This window comes from Camelus dromedarius, chromosome 8, assembly GCF_036321535.1.
Source record: "Camelus dromedarius isolate mCamDro1 chromosome 8, mCamDro1.pat, whole genome shotgun sequence".
Lineage (NCBI taxonomy): Eukaryota > Metazoa > Chordata > Mammalia > Artiodactyla > Camelidae > Camelus > Camelus dromedarius.
In genome coordinates this window covers 8,234,194-8,257,328 of record NC_087443.1, presented here as the reverse complement: position 1 = coordinate 8,257,328, position 23,135 = coordinate 8,234,194, and the positions used below count along the sequence as shown (strand labels likewise).

Below are 23,135 nucleotides of genomic sequence, written 5' to 3'. Positions count from 1 at the left end.
TTATTGTAGCAGAATACTGAAGTAGCTCACTCATAAGTGCATTATGCCCCTTATCTTATTACAGCAACTCTTATCAAAAGGAAAAAAATCTCTACAATCTTGGGTTAAGAAGTGTGCTGGGATCTGGCGTCCTAAACCATATGTACAGAATATAAACATATTTATACTTCATATGTACACAGTTAATGGTTATCTAGTCATTATAAATAGTAGGTTTAACTTAGAGTCTACAAAAATAATGACTTTGGATGGGCCCATGCAAATTGGTACACATAAACTTATTTATAAAACATTTCTATGCGTTTTTTCTGCTTTTAAATATAAATGTTGCTGTCTCCCCACCAGCTAAATGATGTAAATGCAAATCCCAAAGTCCCCAGCAAAAAGGGTAAAATCTGTTTCTATCCACAGCGGCACCTGGCTTCAAGCATTCTTCACCGATTAGTAAAGTCTGGATAATTTTGGACTTACAGGTGCATACCCTATTTCCTCAGATTTTAGACAAGTCTTCTGGAGTAAAAACTTCCTTTGTTCTATTTCACCCAAAAAAAAAAAAAAATCACAAACAGGAGATATCTGTTAAAATATCACCTTGGATTTTACATTCTCATAAAAACGCACAAACTACAGCCTCTTCCGCGGCCCTGCCCGGGGCTTACTGGTTTGCGGACCCATCAGCCAAGGCTGGTGATGGAGGGGCCACAAAAGGCTCGTTCTGCTTCTGGTCCTCCTTGGCGCTGGCCGCCTGGTCCGTGATGGAGGAGAAGGACAGCTGGTCGTGCTCGATGATGTGCACCTGGTCCTCATCCTTGTCCTTTTTCACGTAGAACATTTTCCTGAACTTCTTCAGCTCGTGCAGCTCGCAGAAGGTCTCCAGCACGACCAGCATGGCGATGAGGCCGAGCAGCAGGTAGCCTGCGTGACAAGGACAGGGTCTCAGTGGGATCAGGTCACGACACAGCCTGTCTGTCTATGGGTCAGTTCATTGTCGCTTCTCTCATTTCTTAGGGATGTTTTGGATTCCATGGGTCAAAGAAGGACAGCCCAGAGGAAGATGCCAAATGACTTAACCCTCCTACAAATCTGGATTATTCAGAATCACGTGGTAAGGTGGACCGGGTACAGCTCGGTGGTAGAGCATGTGCTTAGCATGCACGAGGTCCTGGGTTCAATCGCTCCATCAAAATAAATAAATAAACCTAATTACCTGCCCTCCCCCAAAAAGAATCACATGGTGCAATTTTGGGGGGGGGAAGGTTGAAAAACAAAAAAGAATCACATAGTTCAATTTTGGGGGGAAAAACGTTGGGGCTGCTGTGGCACCGTTAAAGACACATACTCACACAGGGGTGACCACCACCTCCACTGGAGAACCAGTCCCTCTCAAAAAGCCAGTGACGTTTCAGAAGAGCTTTTGATTTGTCATGAGTGCCTAGAAAAATGTTTGGCACCCTTTTCACACTCCAGGCTTTGATCTTTATTCCACGACAGAATAAAGATTTTGGCAATAAAAATTACAGTGCAAGCTAGATGAAAATTATTTTAAGAAGGAACACAGATATTAACAAGGTCTTGGTGTGGCTATTTACACATCCATTGAGATCCAGCAGCAAACTAATGTCTCCATTATGTGACAAGTCATTAAAGGGGCACATGGACCACTCATCGAATAACTCTTACCAGCTTCTTGCTCTGAAATAAAAGACAACCTTTTGCTTCAGGTAAAGTGCTATTCCTTGGGATCAGTAATGGGAAAAGGGTCATTTTAAGTCAGTTCCACGCGTTTAAAGTCAGTTTTCAGGGAAAAAAAATCATCAGGGAGGACAAAAAAGTGAAAATGAAAACGCTTAAGAATAACAGGAATCCCCATTTCATGTCCCAGTGGTAAAATGTTCGAGGGAAGATTTTCAGAAAATAAATGAACCAGAGAAGCCAGAATCAGCAGTGTCATAGGAATAAGGAGGCTGATTAGGTCCAGAATGCAAAGTGACAGTCACAGTATCTTTAGAATTTGCTGTTAAGTTTCCATAATAATACAGCATATTTTAGAAACAGCAGTGACACCGTTAGACTAACTGGCAAATCTCCTACTTTTCCTTTATCCATTAGTCAAACTGTGGAGGGCTGACAAAAATACCCATGGGGTTTCAAACAAAAGTTGTGGGGTTTTAGCCTATCCACAAACGAATATCCCTTTGGAACATTCATTTGCTCCACCCAGCATATACACTATGTGGACTGCCTTAAAAATACACATTGTAACAAGTGTTAAAATGTTCTACAAGGATTTAGTGCTGTATGAAAAACTGAGGAAGTTACACTGTTGGGCTGAATTTCAGAGAAGACAATTAATTAACCCAACAGAAAAATAGAGCTAGCAAACATAATTAATGACAGAAACATATTCAATGACAGAAACATACTCAATATACGTAAGTCATGAAAAAACTAAAATAAGGAGGTAACATTTAACCCTAATGTAGGAAAAGAAAGTTAAGATGATGTTTATCTGTGCTATCAAATTCACAACAAAACCCTCTACTGTGCTGCTGCTGGCCCACACCCCCCAGGACTCCTGCAACGGTTCCACTCAGGAGATTCTGGTGATCGTGTAAATTCGTAATGCCTTTTGGAAGGCACTGGGTCAACATGTTCCATGAGTCACAAAAGGGCATGTTCACTTTGGGTCAGCAATCCCACTTCTTCGAAAGATACCAAAGTAGAGAAAAATGTAAGCATATAAAAATATTTACTGCAGTATTATTTACAGTGCCCCCCAAACTGGAAACAATCTAAATATTGAACAGTAGAAACATAGCTAGATTGTGGTATCGTCGCCTGGTAAAATATTATTTGGGTATTAAAAATAAACATGGTAATTAGAGAAAATATGAAATCTCCTTTGTAACCATTTGGTAAATATTTCTTGGTAGCCAGGCACTGTTCAAAGCACTGGAAGTTTATGAGAGAAACCTTTTCCCTGGGTGAGCATGATTTAATGGAAATGCTGAAATACACAGTCCAAGTAAGCATTTTGTTATGTTAAGACTTTAGGAGAGGGCCAGGACAGAACATGACTGCTTGAATGTGTTCTGTGATTTCCTAGAAGACCTGGCATAAGCTGAAACTTGAAAAATTCTTGAGAAGGCAGAAATGAAAACTCTGCACATTATGATGCAATTCTATGCACTGTGAAAAGACTGGAAAGGGACACACAAAAATAGTTGTCTTGCAAATGGATTTCTAAGTGTTTCCATGCTATTATACTGAATTTTTATAAACTGTTTAAAAATGGTAAGTCACTGGCCATCTGAATTTTAATGCCTGTTTTCCACCTAAAAAAATCTGAAATCTTCCAAACAAACAAAATCTGAAAGTGGTGAACATACTCTTAACTTCAAAAAAGAACCAGATGGATGAATGAGATTAGCAACTGTTTTAAGATGTTCCTTGACAAATTAAAGAACAGGACTGATTGTAACAGGCTACATCCCAGCCCCAGTTTTCTTGAGCCTTAAATATTTAATAAAGTAAAGCAACTTTTTTTAAAAATGAAAAGCTGATTATCAAGCATATTCTGAGTGGCGCATTTTTACACTAATTTATAATGCCTATGACATTATTAGTAAGAAACTGGTACTTTGAAGGTGCCTGGGAAAAATAACTCTCAGTAATAATAAGATCTTTTGCATAAAGGGTTTTGAAGGGACTCATGATGAAATGAAATCGTTACAGTCAGGTGAAAACATGGAAGACTTATCCATGGAAAGCAGTCAGAGCTCTGACGAGGGACAGCAGATGGGTACCCCCCCCGGGGCAGAGGCTGTGAACCTGACCTCGATACTCACACGTGATCCCGATCTTGTAGAGCTCTCTGAACTTCTGATTGTAGCCCTCTCCGGGAACGTAGTCCCCCAGCCCAATGGTGCTCAGGGAAATGAAACAAAAATAGAAGGACTCGAGGAAGTTCCAGTCATCCTCCAGGACGGAGAACACGGCAGCTGGGATGAAGAAGAAACAGGACATGGTGAGGAAGCCGAGGAGGACGGCATGGACGATGGCCACCACCTGCTTGGAGAAGCCCCAGCGGACGTGGACGTAGAGGACCGGCCTGCGGGTGACATGGATGGTGACGCGCTGGACCACCGCCGTCAGGAACAGGAGGGTGAACGGGATGCCGATGACGGAGTAGACGATGCAGAAAGCCTTGCCCCCGTCGGACAAGGGCACGGTGTGGCCGTAACCTGCAGGGGCAAGAGGAGGAGGACACCTGGTAAATAACATCACCTGCTGTGCCCCCCTCCTCCCTTCAAACCCGCGGGAAGAGCCAGACGAAACTGAGGTGGGTACAGTAAAGGCTCCCTCGTAACTGTTACTACAGTAAAGTTCAACAGGGGATGCCAGGCATTCGCGATGTCCACCACTTTGGATCACGTCTGACCGGCTCCTCCCACACATCCGAACCTGGTTTTGAGTCCATTGTTGGGCAGAAAGAGAAGCTCCGTGTGCTAAGATATAACGCTGCGCTGTCTTAAGCCATCAGGCAACTCATGCAAGAAACCTAGCTCACCGGGAGGATGCACTCCCCTCCCCAGTCCTCATTACGGTCCAAACGCCTGCCCTTGCATCCAAAACAAACTGCTCACAGCACGTTCTAGCAGGGATGACTGACAAAGGTGCGGGGCGAGAACCAGGCGGAGGAGGGAACGGTGGGAGGGTGGACACAGGAAGAGAACGGGAGGTGAAAACACACCAACCAAAGCACGGGGCTGGACACTTCTTTCCAAATACTCTGTTCAGAAATACTTAGAAATAAACCTGGCCGAAGAGGTGAAAGCCTTACACCTGGAGAACCATAAGATACTGCTTAAGAAAATTAAAGATGATTTAAAGAAATGGAAAGATATCCCATGTTCTTGGATTGGAAGAACTAATGTTAAAATGGCCACACTATCCAAGGCAATCTACAGATTTAATGCGATCCCTGTCAAATTACTGAAGACATTTTTCACAGGACTAAAACAAATAATCCTATAATTTATATGGAATCACACACAAAAAGCCCCCAGAATTACCAAAGCAATCCTGAAGAAAAAGAACACATATTTTGTTCAATTGTTTGGTTAAATGACACATCCAAAAACTAACATTTTCTTCCCCCTTGCCATTTCTGTAGGTTCCAAGAAGCTCTATCTTCCACAAAACAGACATCAAAAAATCCTGCCTTAGGGCCAGTGGTCAAAACATATGTCTGTTTTATTTTCCACTATGTTTGAGTCATTCCCAAATCAAGGCAGTCAGGAGATTCTTCATCCAACAAATGGCGTCTGAGAGAAGCCAGCTGGCCGTGAGGCTCAGCTGACCGTTTTTAAAATCTAACAAGCATTTCATCCTAAAAGGACCAACATGTCTAAACAAGTCAGTTCAGGAAAAAGCCAACTAAATGTATTTTCTGTGAAATCAGCTTCTGGACAAAAAAAAAAAAAAAATCCAAACAAACCTCACTCATGCCTTGGTAACTGAAAAGTGGTTTCCAAATCTGATTTCTAAACTCTCTCCAGCTTAGAAATAACTCTGAAAAGCCTTTTGCGTCAGATCTCCCAATTCTCTGCCTTCTGTCAGTTTCCGAGTGCAGGCCAGGTACCTGTGGTCACTGAGAGGTCGCCCATTATTCCTGTGCACAGTCTCAACACATCAGAGCGGCTGACCCCAGAAAGTTATGAATGAGCTACAGGGAGTCCCAGCAACCCCCTGGAATTGTATCGACTGGAACCTCTCTGCACACGTGCATTTTTCTGCGCGGATTCCAGAGCTTAGACTCTCAGAAGGATTGAGAACCAACGTTCTGAGCATCAGTTCCTGAATCTAAGTCCTTGCATCGCCAGCTGCTCCTGGAACCTTTGGCTAATTCTGGCGTAGTTCTAGAGGGATACAAGCCAGTCAGAGTTCCCAGAGAGTAACACAAAGGATGGAGAAAGCTTGCCGAATAAAGTTCATGCAAAAAAAAAAAAAAAAAAAAAAAGAAGAAGGAGAAATGTAAATGTTTTATTTTTGAGAAAAAAAATAATGTGACAAAGAGGAATTAGACTTTGTGAATAAAGCAGCTCACATCCCAGGAGACCGGAGCCAATCAGAGCTATGCCAGGCATTAACAAAGGATTTTTTAATGGCCAGAGATCCAGAAATAGAATCTGATAATGGAATTTTATTTACCCACAACAAAGCCAACTGGAAAGCAATGCACAAATTTGGTTATGAGCCTGTGACTACAAGTACCAGGATGGGGGAGGTACAGCTCAGTGGTAGCGCGCATGCTTAGTGTGCACGAGGTCCTGGGTTCGATCCCCAGTGCCTCCATTAAATAAATAAAATAATTAATTTGGCTGTGCAGCTGTATCCTTTTGCTTAACACATTTCCCCCTTCTGCTAAAAAATAAAAATAAAAATATTAAAATAATAAAAGTGCCAGGAGACAACAGGGCTCACGCAGAGATAGCAAGGGATGGATTAACTTTGGTAGGAATTTTGTAGAGAAAACATAAGATCAGCTGAATCAGCTGAACTCGGTAAAAGCCCTGAAGCCCATGGTTTTATTATTGTTTGGCAGTAATGTTATGAATTATCTTTACTAAAAGTGTAACACACCTATTTCACACAGCCCACCTCTTTTGTATCATCCATTCTAATAAATGGCATGATTTCAGTTCTAGTAGAAAAAAATAAACAAATTTCTAGTTTAAAAAATTTTTAGGATATAATTTTTACTCTCAAAGGACAACAGCTCTTTTACCTAGAATCTTCACTAAATCTCCACTTACTAAGATGGTATCTCCAAGTAATAGAGATAATCATTACAAGATTCCAGGATGTCTCTCTGCAGTAAGGCATTTTAATGCGAATAATAAGGTTCCCACTAAGAGATTAAAAATCACCAAAGTGTAGATCCTTATTGAAAGCCAGCGTCTCCTGATGTTTACATAAATCATTTTCATTAATGGAAAGTACAATGTAAAATTTACATCTCATTCACAGTTACTTTCAGTGCTGGCTGCACTGGGAGAACTGTCCTCTGTACCGAGTACACAGCACTTCTTTGGCAATAGACAGCTTAATGCATCAGATGGAAACCTGTCCTCGTGAGTTTTAATGAAGTGGTGAATGAGTTACTCAAGTTCAGTCAACTGAATCCCCAAGTAAATCACAAAGCAAAGCTCGTATTTTAAAATCTTACAACCATATGAAAATCCTTTTACAAACTATGATGAATTTAGCAAAATGTTAATAAACCTGACATATCTGGTGTTCCTTAAATTTTTCTAAGGCTATGCATATAATTTGGGGGCCCAAAAGATTAAGCATAGCCAAGTCTACTGAAAAAAGGAACTTCAAAAACTTAGGATCCTGAAGTGAAACTCCCATGTACCACTGTCCTTGTGTTGTAGCCTCCTGCCCCACAGGTGCTGGGCTTCATCTTACGACTCTGCACCTGTTAGGGGTGTGTGTGTGATGGGGGGCGGTGGGGACGGACTTCACACCGATGGCAGTCTTCTAAGAAATCTGACTTCACAAATTTGTCACTGTAACTGCAACAGCCCTGGCACGATGCTAGCTAACATCTAACCTGGGGCCGTGCCATGCTTCTGGCTGTTAAGTCCTTCTGAACGAGGTCCATGAGAACGTCTGTGGTCTCCTAGTCAGACCATCAGAGCAAGTGACTAACGTGCGATGTCTCCACATGTCCCCGATGCTTTTGAGAGAAGTGTCGCTCACCACCCCACACATACAATAAATACTCTCATTTATTCACATGACTTAGTAGAATATGGTACCATGTATGCATTTTCCATTAAGTTAGCTTGACACATGCTATAAAAAGAGAATCTCCACCTCTTGATCCCAGCAGAGATACTGAATGAAACTGCATGGTCTTCTCTTCCGTAAAACAGACTTTAATTTACAATCCCGGACTTAGGCTTATTTGCTCCCTCGTTCCCACTGGACTGAGCCCCACAGTGGGGAGGTCACATCCCCCTCTGCTGGGGGTCTCTCCACACTCCCTGACCAGTGCTGGCCAGTCCAGGAGGGCAGCAACACTGGGGCTGTAAGGGACTTCAAATTCGGGAGAGCTAGAAACTCACTGTACCTCAATGAACAGCCTTCAGGTCACGTTGACTTTTTCTGCCACTTTAATCTTACCTTTTACTTGAAGTTCATTTTTGTCCCACCGTGGCAATAAATGGTTAACTTCCGGATACCCTGCACACTTCTCCCTTTACAGCAACCCTTCTCAAAGACTCACACACAGATAAACTGTTCGCCCCTGCCATCCGAGCCGTCTACACAACAGGGGACGTACAGCTTCTGTTACTTTGCTTAGAAAAGGAAGTTTGTTTACCAGGGAGAGACGACTCAAGGGACATCTAAACCAGACCAAGGAGAAATGGTGGCGAAGACTGAAAGTGACAAAGGGGTAGCAGAGGTAAGAAGTCACGGGAGGTCCGCGTGCTTTTCTCAGCATCCCCTTTCGCCGGCCCGTTCGTTTAGTGCTTTGCCGTGGTCGCTTCGCTCAGTCACGGATGGTTTCCTGTTCACATCCGAGGAGAGAGCGAGTGGCATTCCTAGGTAGGAGACGGTTCTGGCTCTTTACCTTAAAGTGGCCATCTCTAAGAGACGGACCGTGTTGACACACTGCATTTAAAAATCAGGGGATCCTAGCAAATGGCTTGAATGTCACAGATGGAAACACCCGGCACTTTCTTACAGCGGAAGTTTCAACCGAAAATGGCAGCAAGGTGAAAGAACGATTACAAATAATAGCTAAGGCAAGGGACACCTGCCACAATGCCATCAGTCTGAGGAGACTGAGGTTCTGGAAGGTTCTGGAAGGAGGGAGGCGAGCTCAAAACAGCCACCATTGCTGCCTGTCGTGTGTGTATGCGTGCGCACGCAGAATTGTGAATCTCCATAAGATTCAAACCCTGAAGTTATATTATTTCTTTTCTGGGGGAGGGGAGAGGTAATGAGATTGACTGGGTGGAGGGACTGGGGATAGAACCCAGGACCTCATGCATGCTAGGCACGAACTCTATGCCTGAGCTTACCCTCCCCATCTAAAGTTGTTATTTCTACTTTACAAGTAAGACTGAGTTTCTGAGAGCTTAGCCAACTTGCTCAGTCATACAAATAAACAGATCTCAATCTTTCTGCCGTGCCACCCCGACGTCTTATGCAGTGCAAAAGCCAGTGACGCCTCAAAAGTCAACTTGAGCCCTGGCACTACTTCTCAGGAGCCCGTGATGAAAAGGTGGTCGTGCTGGCCATCACTGAGAAGGAAGAGCCATCATGTTTTTCCGGCAGCTCCATGGGGCCAAATGTGAGAGAGTGAGACTCTGGAATGAGAGGGCGGGAGAGATGGAACACGGTGTGCAGGGAGGGACAAAGGCCAGTGCAACTCTCACCCAGAGACGGCAGGTGAACCAGAGCCTCGGGTCACTCTACAGTATCAGGAGGCAGGGCAGCACGAAACCCCTCAGAGGACAGAGAAAGTGGGCATGAGCCACATGGGTGCCATGCGCTTGAATTCTGGCTTAGAAGCCACGTGGACGAACCACTATGGTAAATGGTAGGTCACCAGTGAAGAAGAGGACAGAGGAGTGTCCTTACATTCTGACAGGAGAACACGAAATCACAACAAAATAGTGGTGTAGTGGTGTCCTTGGAAAACAGGGTTTCAGTGGTCATAACTAAAATCACTGATATAAGAATAGAATAAGGAGGGTGGGTATAGCTCAGTGGTTGAGCACTTGATTAGCATGCACGAGGTCCTGGGTTCAATCCCCAGTACCTCCATTAAAAATAAATAAACCTAACTACCTCCCCCTGCCAAAAAAAAAAAGTAGAAATAAAAATGTTTAAAAAAAATAGAATAAGGTCCAACACAATTCCTATATTCCTGTTTAACTGTTAAACGTAACGTTGGTAACTCCATATGGAATCCCTGTCTGTAAATCCAGAGGCACCAGTCAAGTAAGAGAGGATGTCCAGTGGCCCCGATGATGAGTTATATTCCAAAGATGCCAATGTAAATATCAGGTAAAAGTTCAAATCAAAATTGTACATTGTAAAAATGATCAGTTACGCAATACATAAAGTAACATTTTCACTGGAAAATCTGCAAATACTGATGAAGCCAAAGTGTCCCTGACCACCCACCTCCCCTTTAGTTCCAGATCTCTAGAAGTTCCTGTTCTGAGTTTGTAGCCAGAATATCTGAAAATTTTCTAAGTGTTTAGATACATATACATATACTTCCAGGAAAACATAGTTTTATTTTGTTTCTATCAGAAAGAGTCTACCACAGGGCTTGTTCTAGTGTCCAGTTTTCTTTGAACAATACGTCCTGGAGACGGCTCTGTGTGAGACTGTGGAGGCCCACCTGTTGCTGAAAGGCAGTGTTCTAGGCTACGCCAGCACCCTAGCTGATTACCCATCCCCCGGTTGATGGAATCTGGGTGTTCCCGGTTTTCCATAGTAACACAGGTCACAGGCAACTGAGTTACGTCTTCAAGTCACTGGTTGAGAGCAGGACACAGTGGGGTCCGTGAGCTCAGACGTTCCCTCCTTTACAGATTTCCAGCTACTTCTCAGCAGGGACCTCAGCATAACTCCTCCATTGCTGAACAACCCCGCCGCTCCCAGCCGAGGGCTCTCCCCGCCACTCACACGCACGGTTCCTGCGAGGTGTCTGCACAAACAGCGCTCGGTCCCTGGACTTCCTGGTGAGAACTGGCCCACCGCCCTGAGGAAGGTGCTCACCTCTCCCTTGCGCCTTTTTTCCCCTTGGCTTCCTCTCGTTCATGTGGATAGTTTTCCACTATTTCAGTAAGGGCTTGCTGGCAATGCTGTCATTTTCTTTTTTGGCTTCCTAGAGTCAGCAGACAATCTCTTACAAACATCTGCTTTTGCTCTGATGATTCTGCTTCAGTGGATCATTTTTCACTGTTCACTACCTGCTTGTTGTCTGTCCCGAATGAGCCCATTGAAAATACCTCATTTTCGTTTTTCCCAAATAACTCAGCTAACTTAGGAATTCCTAATATGCTTTATTATTATGTACTATAATTTATTTATATTTGTATATTGTTTATATTATATAATATTTATGTTTATATTATATATTTGTATTCTTATATAATATGTGTATTATACATTTATATTATAGAATATAAATATACATTTATATTATAATATGTAAATATATAAATAAATTGTAATTTGTTTATATTATTATATAATATATTCTATTATTATTTATAGTAAAATAATTATCATAGGAATCCCTATGCTTCCTTTTCTAAGCATTAACAGTTTTCGGGGTTCATCTCCTGTGACTATAAAACGTGGGCTTACTCATTTTACCCCTCATACTAGTTAATACTAATAATGCCTAACTCTGAGTGATCTCAGCTATTTCATTCCTACGTGTTTTCTTCGCCCTAGCACTGTTTCTTAGTTGAACTTTTAAATTTTCTAAATGATCTGTTTTAGCTCCAGAGGACAAATGATGATGATCTTTCTTTTTTTCTTTTCCTTTTTTTCCTATTTTGGGAATTGTTCCTTAGTCCCTTTGTAAGACACGGGTCCTATAACATCTTCCCACGCCAGCGTCTGCATCGTCTCACAAGCCAAGGTCACCTCACAAAGCGCTCCCTCATAAAACTGAAATTTTCAAAGGAGTAAATATGTTGCAAGAACTTTTCCAGACTGTCCCTCCTCCTTCCTGCCCCGCCCTCTGAGTAGGTGGGTACCTGGCTCACAGTCCAGCTTCTGCTCCACCTGGTCCTCCTGTATGGATGGTCCTTACTCTGTGAAGATGCTAACAGGCCTGCTCACACTGTTCAGTCGTAATTTTTTTTTTTAGCATGTGCTCGAAAACTTAGTGTTTATTCACCAACGCATACACCTTGTTTCAAATCACACTGAGTAACAGATTCTCCAGGTCCTGAATCTGAGTCCTAGAATTGTTGCAATCTCCCCATCTCCTCTTGGTTCTCTACGAAACAGCCAAGAATGGTGCTCACTACTCAGGAAGGCTGGGTGTCTCTGAGTTACATCCATTTAGACGAGGAGCACAAAAACCCACCTTCTCACCCACTGACCCACAACCTCTGATTTCTCATGTCTGCCCTCTTAACTCTGTATCCTTCAGTTTTTTTCAAAATCTCTTTTTTTTTTTCTCCTCATTCTCCGCCGGCAAAGTTTCTTCTTCTCTGAAGTAACATTTGCAGGCAGATGTTACCTGCCACGGTATTGCTGCAAAGGAAACAGTGGCTGCGGGCGTGTTTCACTAATCGTCATAGTAATACTTGTTCCCTGTGAAGAAGAATCAGGTCATAATCTTCCCAAACACCAGCTCGTTCAAGTGGCTGCCCACTGAGCACTGTCACTAATGCCCTGGCTGGCTTACGAGAGGCAGAAGAAGTTAGCACATGACCCAATATCCGAGATAGATTATAACTGGTTACTTCAAGTTTTTAGTACAGCTTTCCCAGAATTCCAGACAGTCACATTTCTTGTGGTTTCCACAGGCGGCAAGGCGGGGTAAACAGGCGTAGGACTGGCTGGTCTGCATGATTTCAGGGGGCTCTGGGACACAGGGGCTGGGGTAGGGAGTACCAGGTAGCACCCTGGCCCTAGACCAGCGAGACAGCATCCCCGAGACTGAGAGCCGGATTCTGGGGTGTGGGCTCTGGACTGGCAGGTTTGAATAGAAAAGCACCCTTGCAGGTGAGCCCTTTCTTATCTAGGAGTTGGCTAACCCTGGGAGGGGCAGTTTCTGTCAGGATCAGCAAGGCTCCAAGATAACAATGCATCACAATTCAAAGACACACTTGATACAGAAGGAGAGCAAGACCAGATAGAGCCTGGCTCAAGGAAGGCACGCCCTCCAGGCTGGCCTAGAGGCAGTGACAAGTCCGAGGAGCTCATTGTATGACCAAACGAGGAAGCACCCAGCACGCTGGATTACAGGGCGGAGAGAGGCGCTGGAGAGCATTTAGGAAAAGTCAGGGAATACAGTCCGACAAATAATGATAAGGATACTTCCAGTTCCTAGAACCTTTAAAACATCCTCATGTTTGTTAGTGGTTAACTCTTTTTTAAATTTAATTTTATTTGATTTTTGTATAGAACTGCAGTTGATTTACAATGTTAGTTTCCAGTGTACAGCATACAAAGAATGAAATCACGCCATGTGCAATCAACATGGATGGACCTAGAGATGAACACACTAAGGGCAGGAAGTCAGAGAAAGACAGATGTCATATGATATCACTTACATGTGAAATCTAAAACAAGATACAAATTTTGTTGTTGGTTAACTCCTGGTTCCCCTGCAGACCTGGGAGGAGTATTCCAAAGAGAAAGTCAGTGGAAAGCGTTCGGTATGTTATGACCCAGGCGTATGCTCTAAAAGCATCATCTCCTTTAACCTTCCATCAGCCCTCTGAGATAGGCACGAAAGTCCGTATTTTACAGAAAAAAGAGACTCTGCAATTACATCCTTCACAGAAACTCTAACAGCAAGCACATGAGGGAGGCAGATTCTGAACCATGTGCTTCCCCATCTTGTAAGTCAGGCCAGAGGGGCTGTGATGAGGAGGGGTGATGGCTGACTATGTGGGAAATAAAAGCTGGAGAAATCCTCTGAAATAGATCTGACCTAAGGCAGTGACCACAGGGCCTGGCTAACCCACTCTGGGAGCTCCCAGAAAATCACCCTGCCCTGTGGATCCGGCGCCCTAGTGAGGGCTAGGAGGCCTGGGCGGCACACTGGCTTGTCCTGATCCTTTGCTGGACCCAGGACATCCACTCGGCCCAGCCTGTTTGTACTGGCTGTTGCCTTTGCGTGGGGGTTACTTCCCAGGATTTCTTACCACTTCTGCTGTCCACTTTTGAGCTACCCTAGATGAAATGTTAAGGTCATCCTTGGTCTCCCGGTCCCAGTTCCACGAGGTCAGAGGGTTTATATGACCTCATGGTGAATGCAATCCACGTCAATGTCTTGCAGGCATCACAGCCTGCTGTAAAGGAGGCGCTACCCACGAGTGCCTGGGAACTGTCACACCAGGCGCTACCGCCGTGCCCTTTGCAGCACCCCCTTGTGTAGGGGTGGGCACACCTGCACAGGCCCGGTCACACACACATCCACCCTTCCACCCCCGGGACATTTGACAGGAAGAGTTAGAATCCTGACCTGCGAAGCCTGATGCACGTGGAAAGCCCTGCAGCTGCAGAATCACACGTTATATTCAAGCCTGCCTTTTTTAGTATTTATTTTGGTTTTCCTCTCTCACTCATTTCTGGCCATTTCCTTAGAAAGTTCTGCCGACAGGACAACAGTGTGGAGAAAAACTAAAGAAAGCAACAGAACCGTCGGGTTCGTCCTAAAGCGCCAATATTTTAAACGAGGCTTTCTGATCTATTAAACCTGAGTGGGATTTCCTCCACCTGCCTCTTCCCTTGGGTTTGCCTTCAGGTCTGACATAATTTTCCTGCGGCCGTCACTTACTGAGGTTGAAAAGTTACTCGGCTGTGAAGGCTCCCGGGTAAGGTACTTTTGGAGCAGAGTTTTCAAATTCATGCTGTAGGCATTTCTCCCCACGCGCAGATGCTGTGCAGACAACTTAGGACTTCAGGATTTCTCTTCACTGGGAACAGTGGGCACTTTGCCCATGGAAGACGGGCTTGAAAGATAACCAGGAAAATGCTGGATAGCAAGGCGAAGACACACCATTGACTGGACCCTGAATTTCCAAACCCTAGCCCTGCAGATAATCGACATAGTTCTCGCTTGGCCCAAAGCTTAACTCCAGACTAGAAGTGGTCTTAAACTCCTATATGGTGGAAAGGGGTGAGGGAGCCCTGGACATGCTGAATCGAACCACCCTTTTCTGCCCAGAGACTCAAAGCGGTGATGTCCCAAGGCTTCTGATGACTCTGGCAGGAAAACACAGGTGTCCACTTCACCTGGTGGGGAAAATCTCTACACCTTAAAGGCAGAGGTTCCTACCCACAGACTTATAGTCAATCTTCAACAAAGGAGGCAACAATATATAGTGGAGAAAAGACAATCTCTTCAGCAAGTGGTGTTGGGAAAACTGGACAGCATGTAAATCAATGAAGTTAGAATACTCCCTCCCACCATACACAAAATTAAACTCCAAATGGCTTAAAGACTTAAATGTAAGACCAAATGCAATAAACCTCCTAGAAGAAAACACAGGCAAAACATTTTCTGACATAAATCTCAGCAGTGTTCTCCTAGGGGAGTCTACCCAGGCAATAGAAATAATTAAGCAAAAATTAACAAATGGGACCTAAATAAACTTATAAGCTTTTGCACAGCAAAGGTAACCATAAGCAAAACAAAACAACCTATGGGAGAAAAATATTTGTAAATGATGCGACTGACAAAGGCTTAATTTCCAGAACATATAAGCAGCTCATACGACTTAATAACAAAAAAGCAAACAATCCAATCCAAAAACGGGCCTAAGACCTAAACAAGCAATTCTCCAAAGAAGGCACATGAATGGCCATTAGGCACATGAAAAAATGCTCAATATAGCTAATTATCAGAGAAATGCAAATCAAAACTACAATGAGGTATCAACTCACACCAGTCAGAATGGCCATCATTCAAAAGCCCACAGATGATAAATGCTGGAGAGGGTGTGGAGAAAAGGGAACCCTCCTACACTGCTGGTGGGAATGTAGTTTGGTGCAGTCATTATGGAAAACAGTGTGAAGATTCCTCAAAAAACTAAAAATAGACTTACCATATGATCCAGCAATCCTACTCCTGGGCACATATCTGGAGGGAACTCTTAATTCGAAAAGATATATGCACCCCAATGTTCATAGCAGCACTATATACAATAGCCAAGACATGGAAACAACCTAAATGTCCACTGACAAATGACTGGATAAAGAAGTTGTGGTATATTTATACAATGGAATACTACTCAGCCATTAAAAATAAAATAATGCCATTTGCAGCAACATGGATGGGCCTAGAGATGGTCATTCTAAGTGAAGTCAGCCAGAAAGAGAAAGATACCATATGATATCACTCATATGTGTCATCTAAAAAAAAAAGAAAAAAAGAGGACACTAATGAACTCATCTACAAAACAGAAACACTCACAGACATAGTAAACAATCTTATGGTTACCAGGGGGGAAGTGGGTAGGAAGGGATAAATTTAGGAGTTTGAGGTTTGCCACTATATATAAAAATATTAGCCACTATATATATATAAATAGATTTAAAAAAAAACAAGTTTCTTCTGTATAGCACAGGGAACTATAGTCAATATCGTGTAATAACCTTTACTGAAAAAGAATATGAAAATGAATATATGTATATGCATGACTGGGACATTGTGCTGTACACCAGAAATTGACACATTGTAACTGACACACTTCAATAAAAAGAAAAAAAAAGAAAAATAAAAATAAAGGCAGAGGTTCCTGGAATCAAGTAAACCTTTTTTCCCCCTTTTCCATTAGACTTTAAAGACTTTGAGGCTCTTGAACATCAAGAACACAGGGAAGGAAGGTGCAAACAAAAACAGTCCTTTGCAGTATCACATTTGTAAACTGAAGGCGGTGATTCAGGGAACGGACTGAGGAATCTGACTTCCTAATTCAGATTTTATGACTTAGTTCCCTCATTTGTCAAGTATGAATAAAACTTCCTACTTCTTGTAGGTGTTAATGAGGATTACATAAATTTATCATCTAGGTAAATAAATCCGATGCTCGCGCACAGGAAGCAGAGAGAAGTAAACTCTTCTGTTGACGCTGAAAGGGATTAACTAGTTGAATGATCGACACTATGCACGCTCTCTCGGACTGGCCACTGGGCACACGAGTTAGAGGTTGTCTGTATTCACTCCTCTGTCCTCTGCACACATGTGAATTTTCCCTCCGTCCTGCAAGATGTCCTCTTCCATCCACACTGGTGGTCAGAGCAGTTCCTGGTAACAATTAGAGACCTGACAACACACTGAGGGGAACAACCTGACGTACAGGAACCTTGTGGCCTCTCTGTCCTTTGGGAGAACATTAATGCGCCCCCAACCCCAATGGAAAAATCCAAAGGCTCCCTGTCAACTTCTCACTCCCTTCATTGTAAACTGACCTAATAGGGCGGCCATTCACTACAGCCACATTCTTACGGGGACACCCCAGTGGAGCCCGAGGGTTGAAGGTAGGGGAGAACTGTAGCCCACCCCTCCCGTGAAACATCTCTGCTAGGTGGTGTGTGACAATGAAAAGAGGCACAAACTAGTCCCACCAGCAGCTGTGAGCTCTGGGCAGTTCAATTCTCTCTCCTTTAGGTGCAGGGACCAGCGGTCACTGGAAAGGTTTGGTGGGGGCAGATACAACACTGTTCAAGAAGCCAGATTTCAACCACCTCCTGGTTAAATCAGGTGACAGAACCCTCAGGATCCCCTGTGAGGGGACAGAGCATTCCCTGAACCGGATGGAGTCCCAGAGCTGGGAGACCACACTGAACGACCTCCATCTGCTGGGTTCAAAAGATCTGATACCCCTTCAGGCAAAAGTAGAGGAAAAACATCTCGAGTCAATCTACGTAACCTGGAAACCACCCACCTCACCCAGGCAAATTACTCCTAGGGCTTATGCGACCTAAGGGACTGTCTAGCTATTTAGGCCCTGGTTGAGCCATCCTTAGGAGAGAGGATTCCAGACTAAGGTCTTTCAAATGCTAATTACTTCCCCTGGAGGACACATCCCTAATGAGGGAACTCCGAACATTGCCTCCCTGCCCCTGGAGTACACGTTAATGGACAGGAAGCTATCACACTACCTCTGTGGGAAAATACAACACTTCTTTGCTTCTCAGATGGTCTTACAATGGGACTGACTCTTCCTTCGAGGAAATGTCACTTCTCTGGGCTCTGACTCACGGCCAGATCGGTGGAGGGTCTCCCTCATGGACAACCAGGAGCAGGTCTTCCAGGAGGGGCTTGTCTTCCTGCCTTGGCCCCGGAGCAAAGCCAGTGAAGAGCAGAGCCACGTGGACCCACAAAGGACACGTGCCTTTGTTACTGGAAGCCACTGAGATTGGGGCCACGTCACCACAGCATCGCCTGGCAAAAAATTTACTCACACAATATGCCAGGAAAAACTGAAAAGCAGGTTGAGAGGTGCGTGGGATGGATGTTACGCGGGTGGGAAGATTCAGAGTGCTGACAGCTGGCTTGTGGGCACATGGAAGGTTCATTATGCAGCTCTAATTCTGTACATATTTGAAAATAAGCTAGAATAACACATCTAAAGCTGAAGGCTTCGAAATGAGGGTGTAAGAAGACAGTTTTTCATCTAGATAACCTCTAGGAGGAAGTTCTAAGATTCTTCTTTACTCCTTAAAATCCTGTGTTTGTGTGGACGGTGCTGGGAGTTCGCACATAAACAGACGATAAATTATGACCCCGAGGTGCGGCACCTACAAACATTACGGTACAGTCAAATGTGCTTCCTTAATTTAAATCCCTCCAAATCTGTAACAGTTCCATAATCTCCTTGGACAGATGGGTTAACACTTCAAATTGTTCTCTGAGGGCACAAACTCCCAGGCTATGGGCAGCTCCAGTGTGCAGGGGCCAACTGGTTGAAGGTGGGAGGAGGATAAATTCTGGGGCTTCCTCAGGAGAGTTTCCGGCAGGTTGGTGCACACCAGCTGTCTGCTCTCGTACGTGGGACACGAGCCTCAGGTCCATCTGCCAGGCTGGAGGGGGTGCAGCTGAGGGAGCATCTCCTGGTCTTGCCAACCCGTCACTGATAAGCAGTGTTCCGGAAAACGCTATTTCTCCAAGGCTGTGGGAACTGCAGTCCGCGCCCACATGCTGAACTTGACTGCATCATCCTGTGAAGCTCCCAGGGTTATACAGGATTCTTTGAGGGCTGGGGGCTAGAGCGGAACCGAGGATTTGTAGCCAAAACTCAAAGGCAAGGCAACCCACCCCCGTCACTGCTCAGCATCATGGCAAGTGGCAGAACGGGAGAGGGAGGGTGGTGAGGGTGGTGGGGTAACGTGGAAAGGGCCAAGTACTGCCATCCACCAGGGTGGCTGGGGTGCCCTCCTCCCAAGGGACTTCCAGATGTGCACCTGGCTCTCCCCGGGGCAGCTGGGTCTGCCTTAGGCTTATTTTAGCCCTACATTTCATCTGATCTTTGCTGAGCCCTGTCTGTGGTCCAGGCAGTAAGGGCTGACAGCCCTATATTTACATCTGGGTCTGAAGCAGCTGTGGTGTGAGTCGTTAAGGGAGAATCACCTTGCTCAAGAGAAACCAGGCAGTGGGGAGGCTACAGCTCAGTGGTAGGGTGCATGCCTAGCATACACGAGGTCCTGGGTTCAATCCTTGGTACTTCTATTAAAATAAATTTAAAAAATAAATAAACCTAATCCCCCTCTCAAAAAAAAAAAAAGAGAAACCAGGCAAAGCCCGCCAGTTGCACCTACCCAGGGAGAAGATCTGTCTGTGGCAAAGTCAGACTGGAAAGAAACAGATTTAAATGAACGGAATAGGGGCGCACATGACATCCCATTTGTAAAGCTGACACATTAACAACGGGAGTCAGGTACCACATCCCCAAAGATGAAATATCGCGCTCAATAAAGTCACTTCAAGTAGAATTTTCTAGCTCACAGATACGCCAGCTTCTAAGAGGGGAAGGCTGAGCAGTGTGCCAATCAGAAGCCTCCCTCACTGCTCCAGGTTTGACCCAAATGCACTTTCTTCCACTGGTTTAATCCACCCAAACCACTCTGTTGACACAGGGCTGCCTTCCATCTCGTGAAACCCCCTCAGGAGAGCTATCCTCACATTTCTCAGCAGCTAAGCACCACTTGCCCAAGCTGACTCCCCCTCCCTCTTGAAACACTTTCTTCCCTTGGCTTCGGCCCCGCCCCTCTCATCCGCTGTCCCAGTGTCCCTCGCTGGTCCTTGCTCCTTGCTGTGCTCACCATACCAGAGTCCTCCAGGACTCTGCCCTCACGCTCCGCTCCGTCTACACTCACTGCCAACCCCACACTCCCAGAGGGATCAGAGTCCCTCTGCCTGTGATCTGTCAGCAGCATCTTATCTTTCAGGCAGCCCTGTCCTGGATGATCTTATCCAGACTCAAGGCTTTTTTTTTTTTTAAAACTAGAGGGACTGGGGATTGAACCCAGGACCTTGTGCATGCTAAGCATGCACTCTACCACTGAGCTATACCCTCCTCCTTCAAGGCGTTAAGTACCAGCTTTACACCCGTGGTTCTTCAACCTGGCTGCATGTTAGACACACCTGCGAAGCTCTTAAATACCTTAGAGAGTTCCCTTCAGTGGGTCTGGGATGGAGTGCACATATTGGTACAGATTTTTTAAGCTCCCCGAGAGACTCCAGCGTACACCTAGGATTAAGAACCAGTGATCTATGCTATAGTCATGGCTTCCAAAGTTACTTGCCCTCACTGCTTTTCTGACCTTTAAATCCATCCATGCCTATCATTCTACTCAAAATCCCATCTTGGATGTGATACAGGCGTCTCCAAATGAATAGGTCCACAAAAGATTTCTCGATTGTGTCACACTCAGGCCCCCACCATCACCACTCACCCTGACCACCTCAGCCCAGAGTTGCCCCGCTCCTGGCCTCCCTCATTTCAGGTAACAGTGCTGGCATCTGGTTAGCTCTTCAGAACAAATACCAAGGAGATTTTTTAAAATTCCTCTTTCCCTTGTCCCCAGCATCTCATCTATCAGGAAATCCTCCTCGGTCTACTTCCAAAAGAAATTCTAAGTCAGAGCACTTCTCATCATTCTCACTGCTGTTGATCCAAGCCATGCGGTTTTTCTCCTGGATTACTGCAACAGCCCCCCACTTCTCCCCACAATTCCACTCCTCCGGACCCTAACGTAGGCCAAGTCTAGGGCTGAGTCTCCTGGAGCCGCCTTAACAAATCCCCACCTACCTGGTGGCTTAAAACAGCAGAAATGTATCATCTCACAGTTCTTGGGGCCATAAGTCTGAATCCAAGATGGCGGCTGGGCTGCACACATGTAGGGACCACTCAGATAACCCAGATGATGTCATCTCGAGATCTTTCCCTCAGCTACACCTGCAAGGACCCTCTTTCCAAATTAGGTCACATTTACAGGTTCCAGGATTAGGGCAGGAACCTAAATTGGCGGCCACCATTCAACCCACTTCAGTTGAACCCAGGACCTTGTGCAGGGCAGGGTTACCTTTTCATAATGAAAATCTTATTACATCACTCCTTAGATTAAAATCCTCCAGCGAATTTTTACTGCAGGGATTGGAAATAGAATGCAATTTTAAATTCCTTGCTGTGGCCTAAAGGGCTCTGTAGGATTCTTTGACCAAATTTCCTCCTTTTATTCCCCCCAACTTACCCTCTGGATACACCAGCCTTTTGCCTACTCTTCAGGAAGTCCAAGCTCCAAAAAGGAGCGGCTTCTTTTCTTCATTCAGGACCCAGACCAATGTTACTGCCTCGGAGAACGTTCCAGGTCTCCCTCTCTAAAGCGGTCCCATCACCCTGAAGCCATGACCCTGTTTCAGTTTCGTGTGGCACCGACCACCAGCTTACTTAGTTACGTACCAACAAAAATGTCTTGTCTACTGTTCTATGCCTAAGTGCCCAGGGGGGCCGCTTGGCCAGTAGGGTGAGCTTAATAAACATTCCCCATTGCCTACGTGAATTAGTTGAGTATCTGTTTGAGAAGCACCATGAAAGCCCCTGAGATGGGTGGCAGTTTTATTGTAAAGACATGAGAACTACAAAAGCTCTTGGAATTGGGGCGGCACAGTTGATTTCTGTCTCCTCCACCTTCTAAATATTCTACCTGAGCGTGGCTTGGGGGGACAAGGCGGACTCAGACGATGCTGGCTCTGGAGATTCGGCCACTTCACAAAAGGCAGTGGGGAGGGGGTGGGGAGCAGTCATGGCTGTTCCAGCCAACCTGGTCTAAGACCCCACGGGCATCCCGCACCCAGTTAAGAAGGTCTCCGTGCCACCCCTTCTGACTTCTGTAAACAGGAACAGCGGGGACCGGAGTCTGAGGGCTCGATCAGGAAGAGAAGCAGAGCCGGGGACGAAGTGCAGTGTTTAAAAGGGGCTCACTCCGGGGAGAGTGCTCACTCTCATGGGGAGCTCATCAGAGAAAACCTTTGAGGGGCGTGTAGAACCATAAATTCACGTATGGACATGAATTCTGGTCAGTGTCCAGTGAATGACAGCGAGTGGGCCACCCGCTCACCCCGGAACTCCCACCCAGACATTTGACTTCAACTAGTACCTCCAGGCTCTCACTGCCACACACACGACACCCCAAACCCCCATGTCTCTCATCCAACCCAGCCCTCCATTCCCAACCACCTGGGGGACGAACGTGCCATCGCGACCTCTGACCCCACAAATCTACAAATGAACTAGCGAGCTCAGCCCCCCCTGCCAGCTTGGAGACGGGCTCCACCTGCCGTCCACCCACCCGCTGCCGCAGAGTGATGCCTGACTCACACGCAAGTGCACGCCGAGGGCCCCTGACTCTGGGAGAATTTCCCCGACTCATCCCTTTTTTTCTCTCCACTGCAGTGTCACAGTTGAGGATTTTATTGTCCCTCCTCTGAACACAGAGCCTGGACCAGCTCTTCTCCCACTGTGTCCATCCCGGGCTGCACAAGGTTAAAACTCAGACCACCCCCGCTCCCCGGTGAGCTCTTGGTGTCCATCTGTGCAGCCTCACTGCCTGCTCAGGGCTGCATCAGAATGAACCCGGAGATGTTCTCAGAACACCCTCTGCTCTTCACAGTTGTGTGACTTCACACGCGCTGCTCCCTTTCGTCTCTCCACCCTGTCCCCACGCCCCTCAGAACTCACCTCCTGAATAGGAGGTCGGTGCCGAAACACGAAGTGGGGGCTTTCTGAAGACTTTGTTCAGAGGAAACTAACCATCCTTGGGCTTACGTGTTATTTTCCCAGACAGTGAGTGGGCAGTGACCTCAGGGAGCAGGATCTGTGGATACGCACGCTACCCTG

At 45.4% G+C, this 23,135-nt stretch overlaps 1 protein-coding gene across 1 annotated transcript in view; it reads right to left on the bottom strand.

The window, feature by feature from the left end:
• Positions 1-544: 544 nt before the first annotated feature.
• The window catches only part of KCNK1 (potassium two pore domain channel subfamily K member 1), a 45,160-nt gene continuing 22,569 nt past the window's right edge, over positions 545-23,135 (bottom strand). The window contains exons 2-3 of the mRNA XM_010982642.3: positions 3,849-4,244; positions 545-915 (exon numbers count right to left, since the gene is read on the bottom strand). Of these exons, the coding sequence (XP_010980944.3) occupies positions 656-915; positions 3,849-4,244 (656 nt within the window). The 3' untranslated portion in view covers positions 545-655. The remainder of the gene's footprint in view (positions 916-3,848; positions 4,245-23,135) is intronic.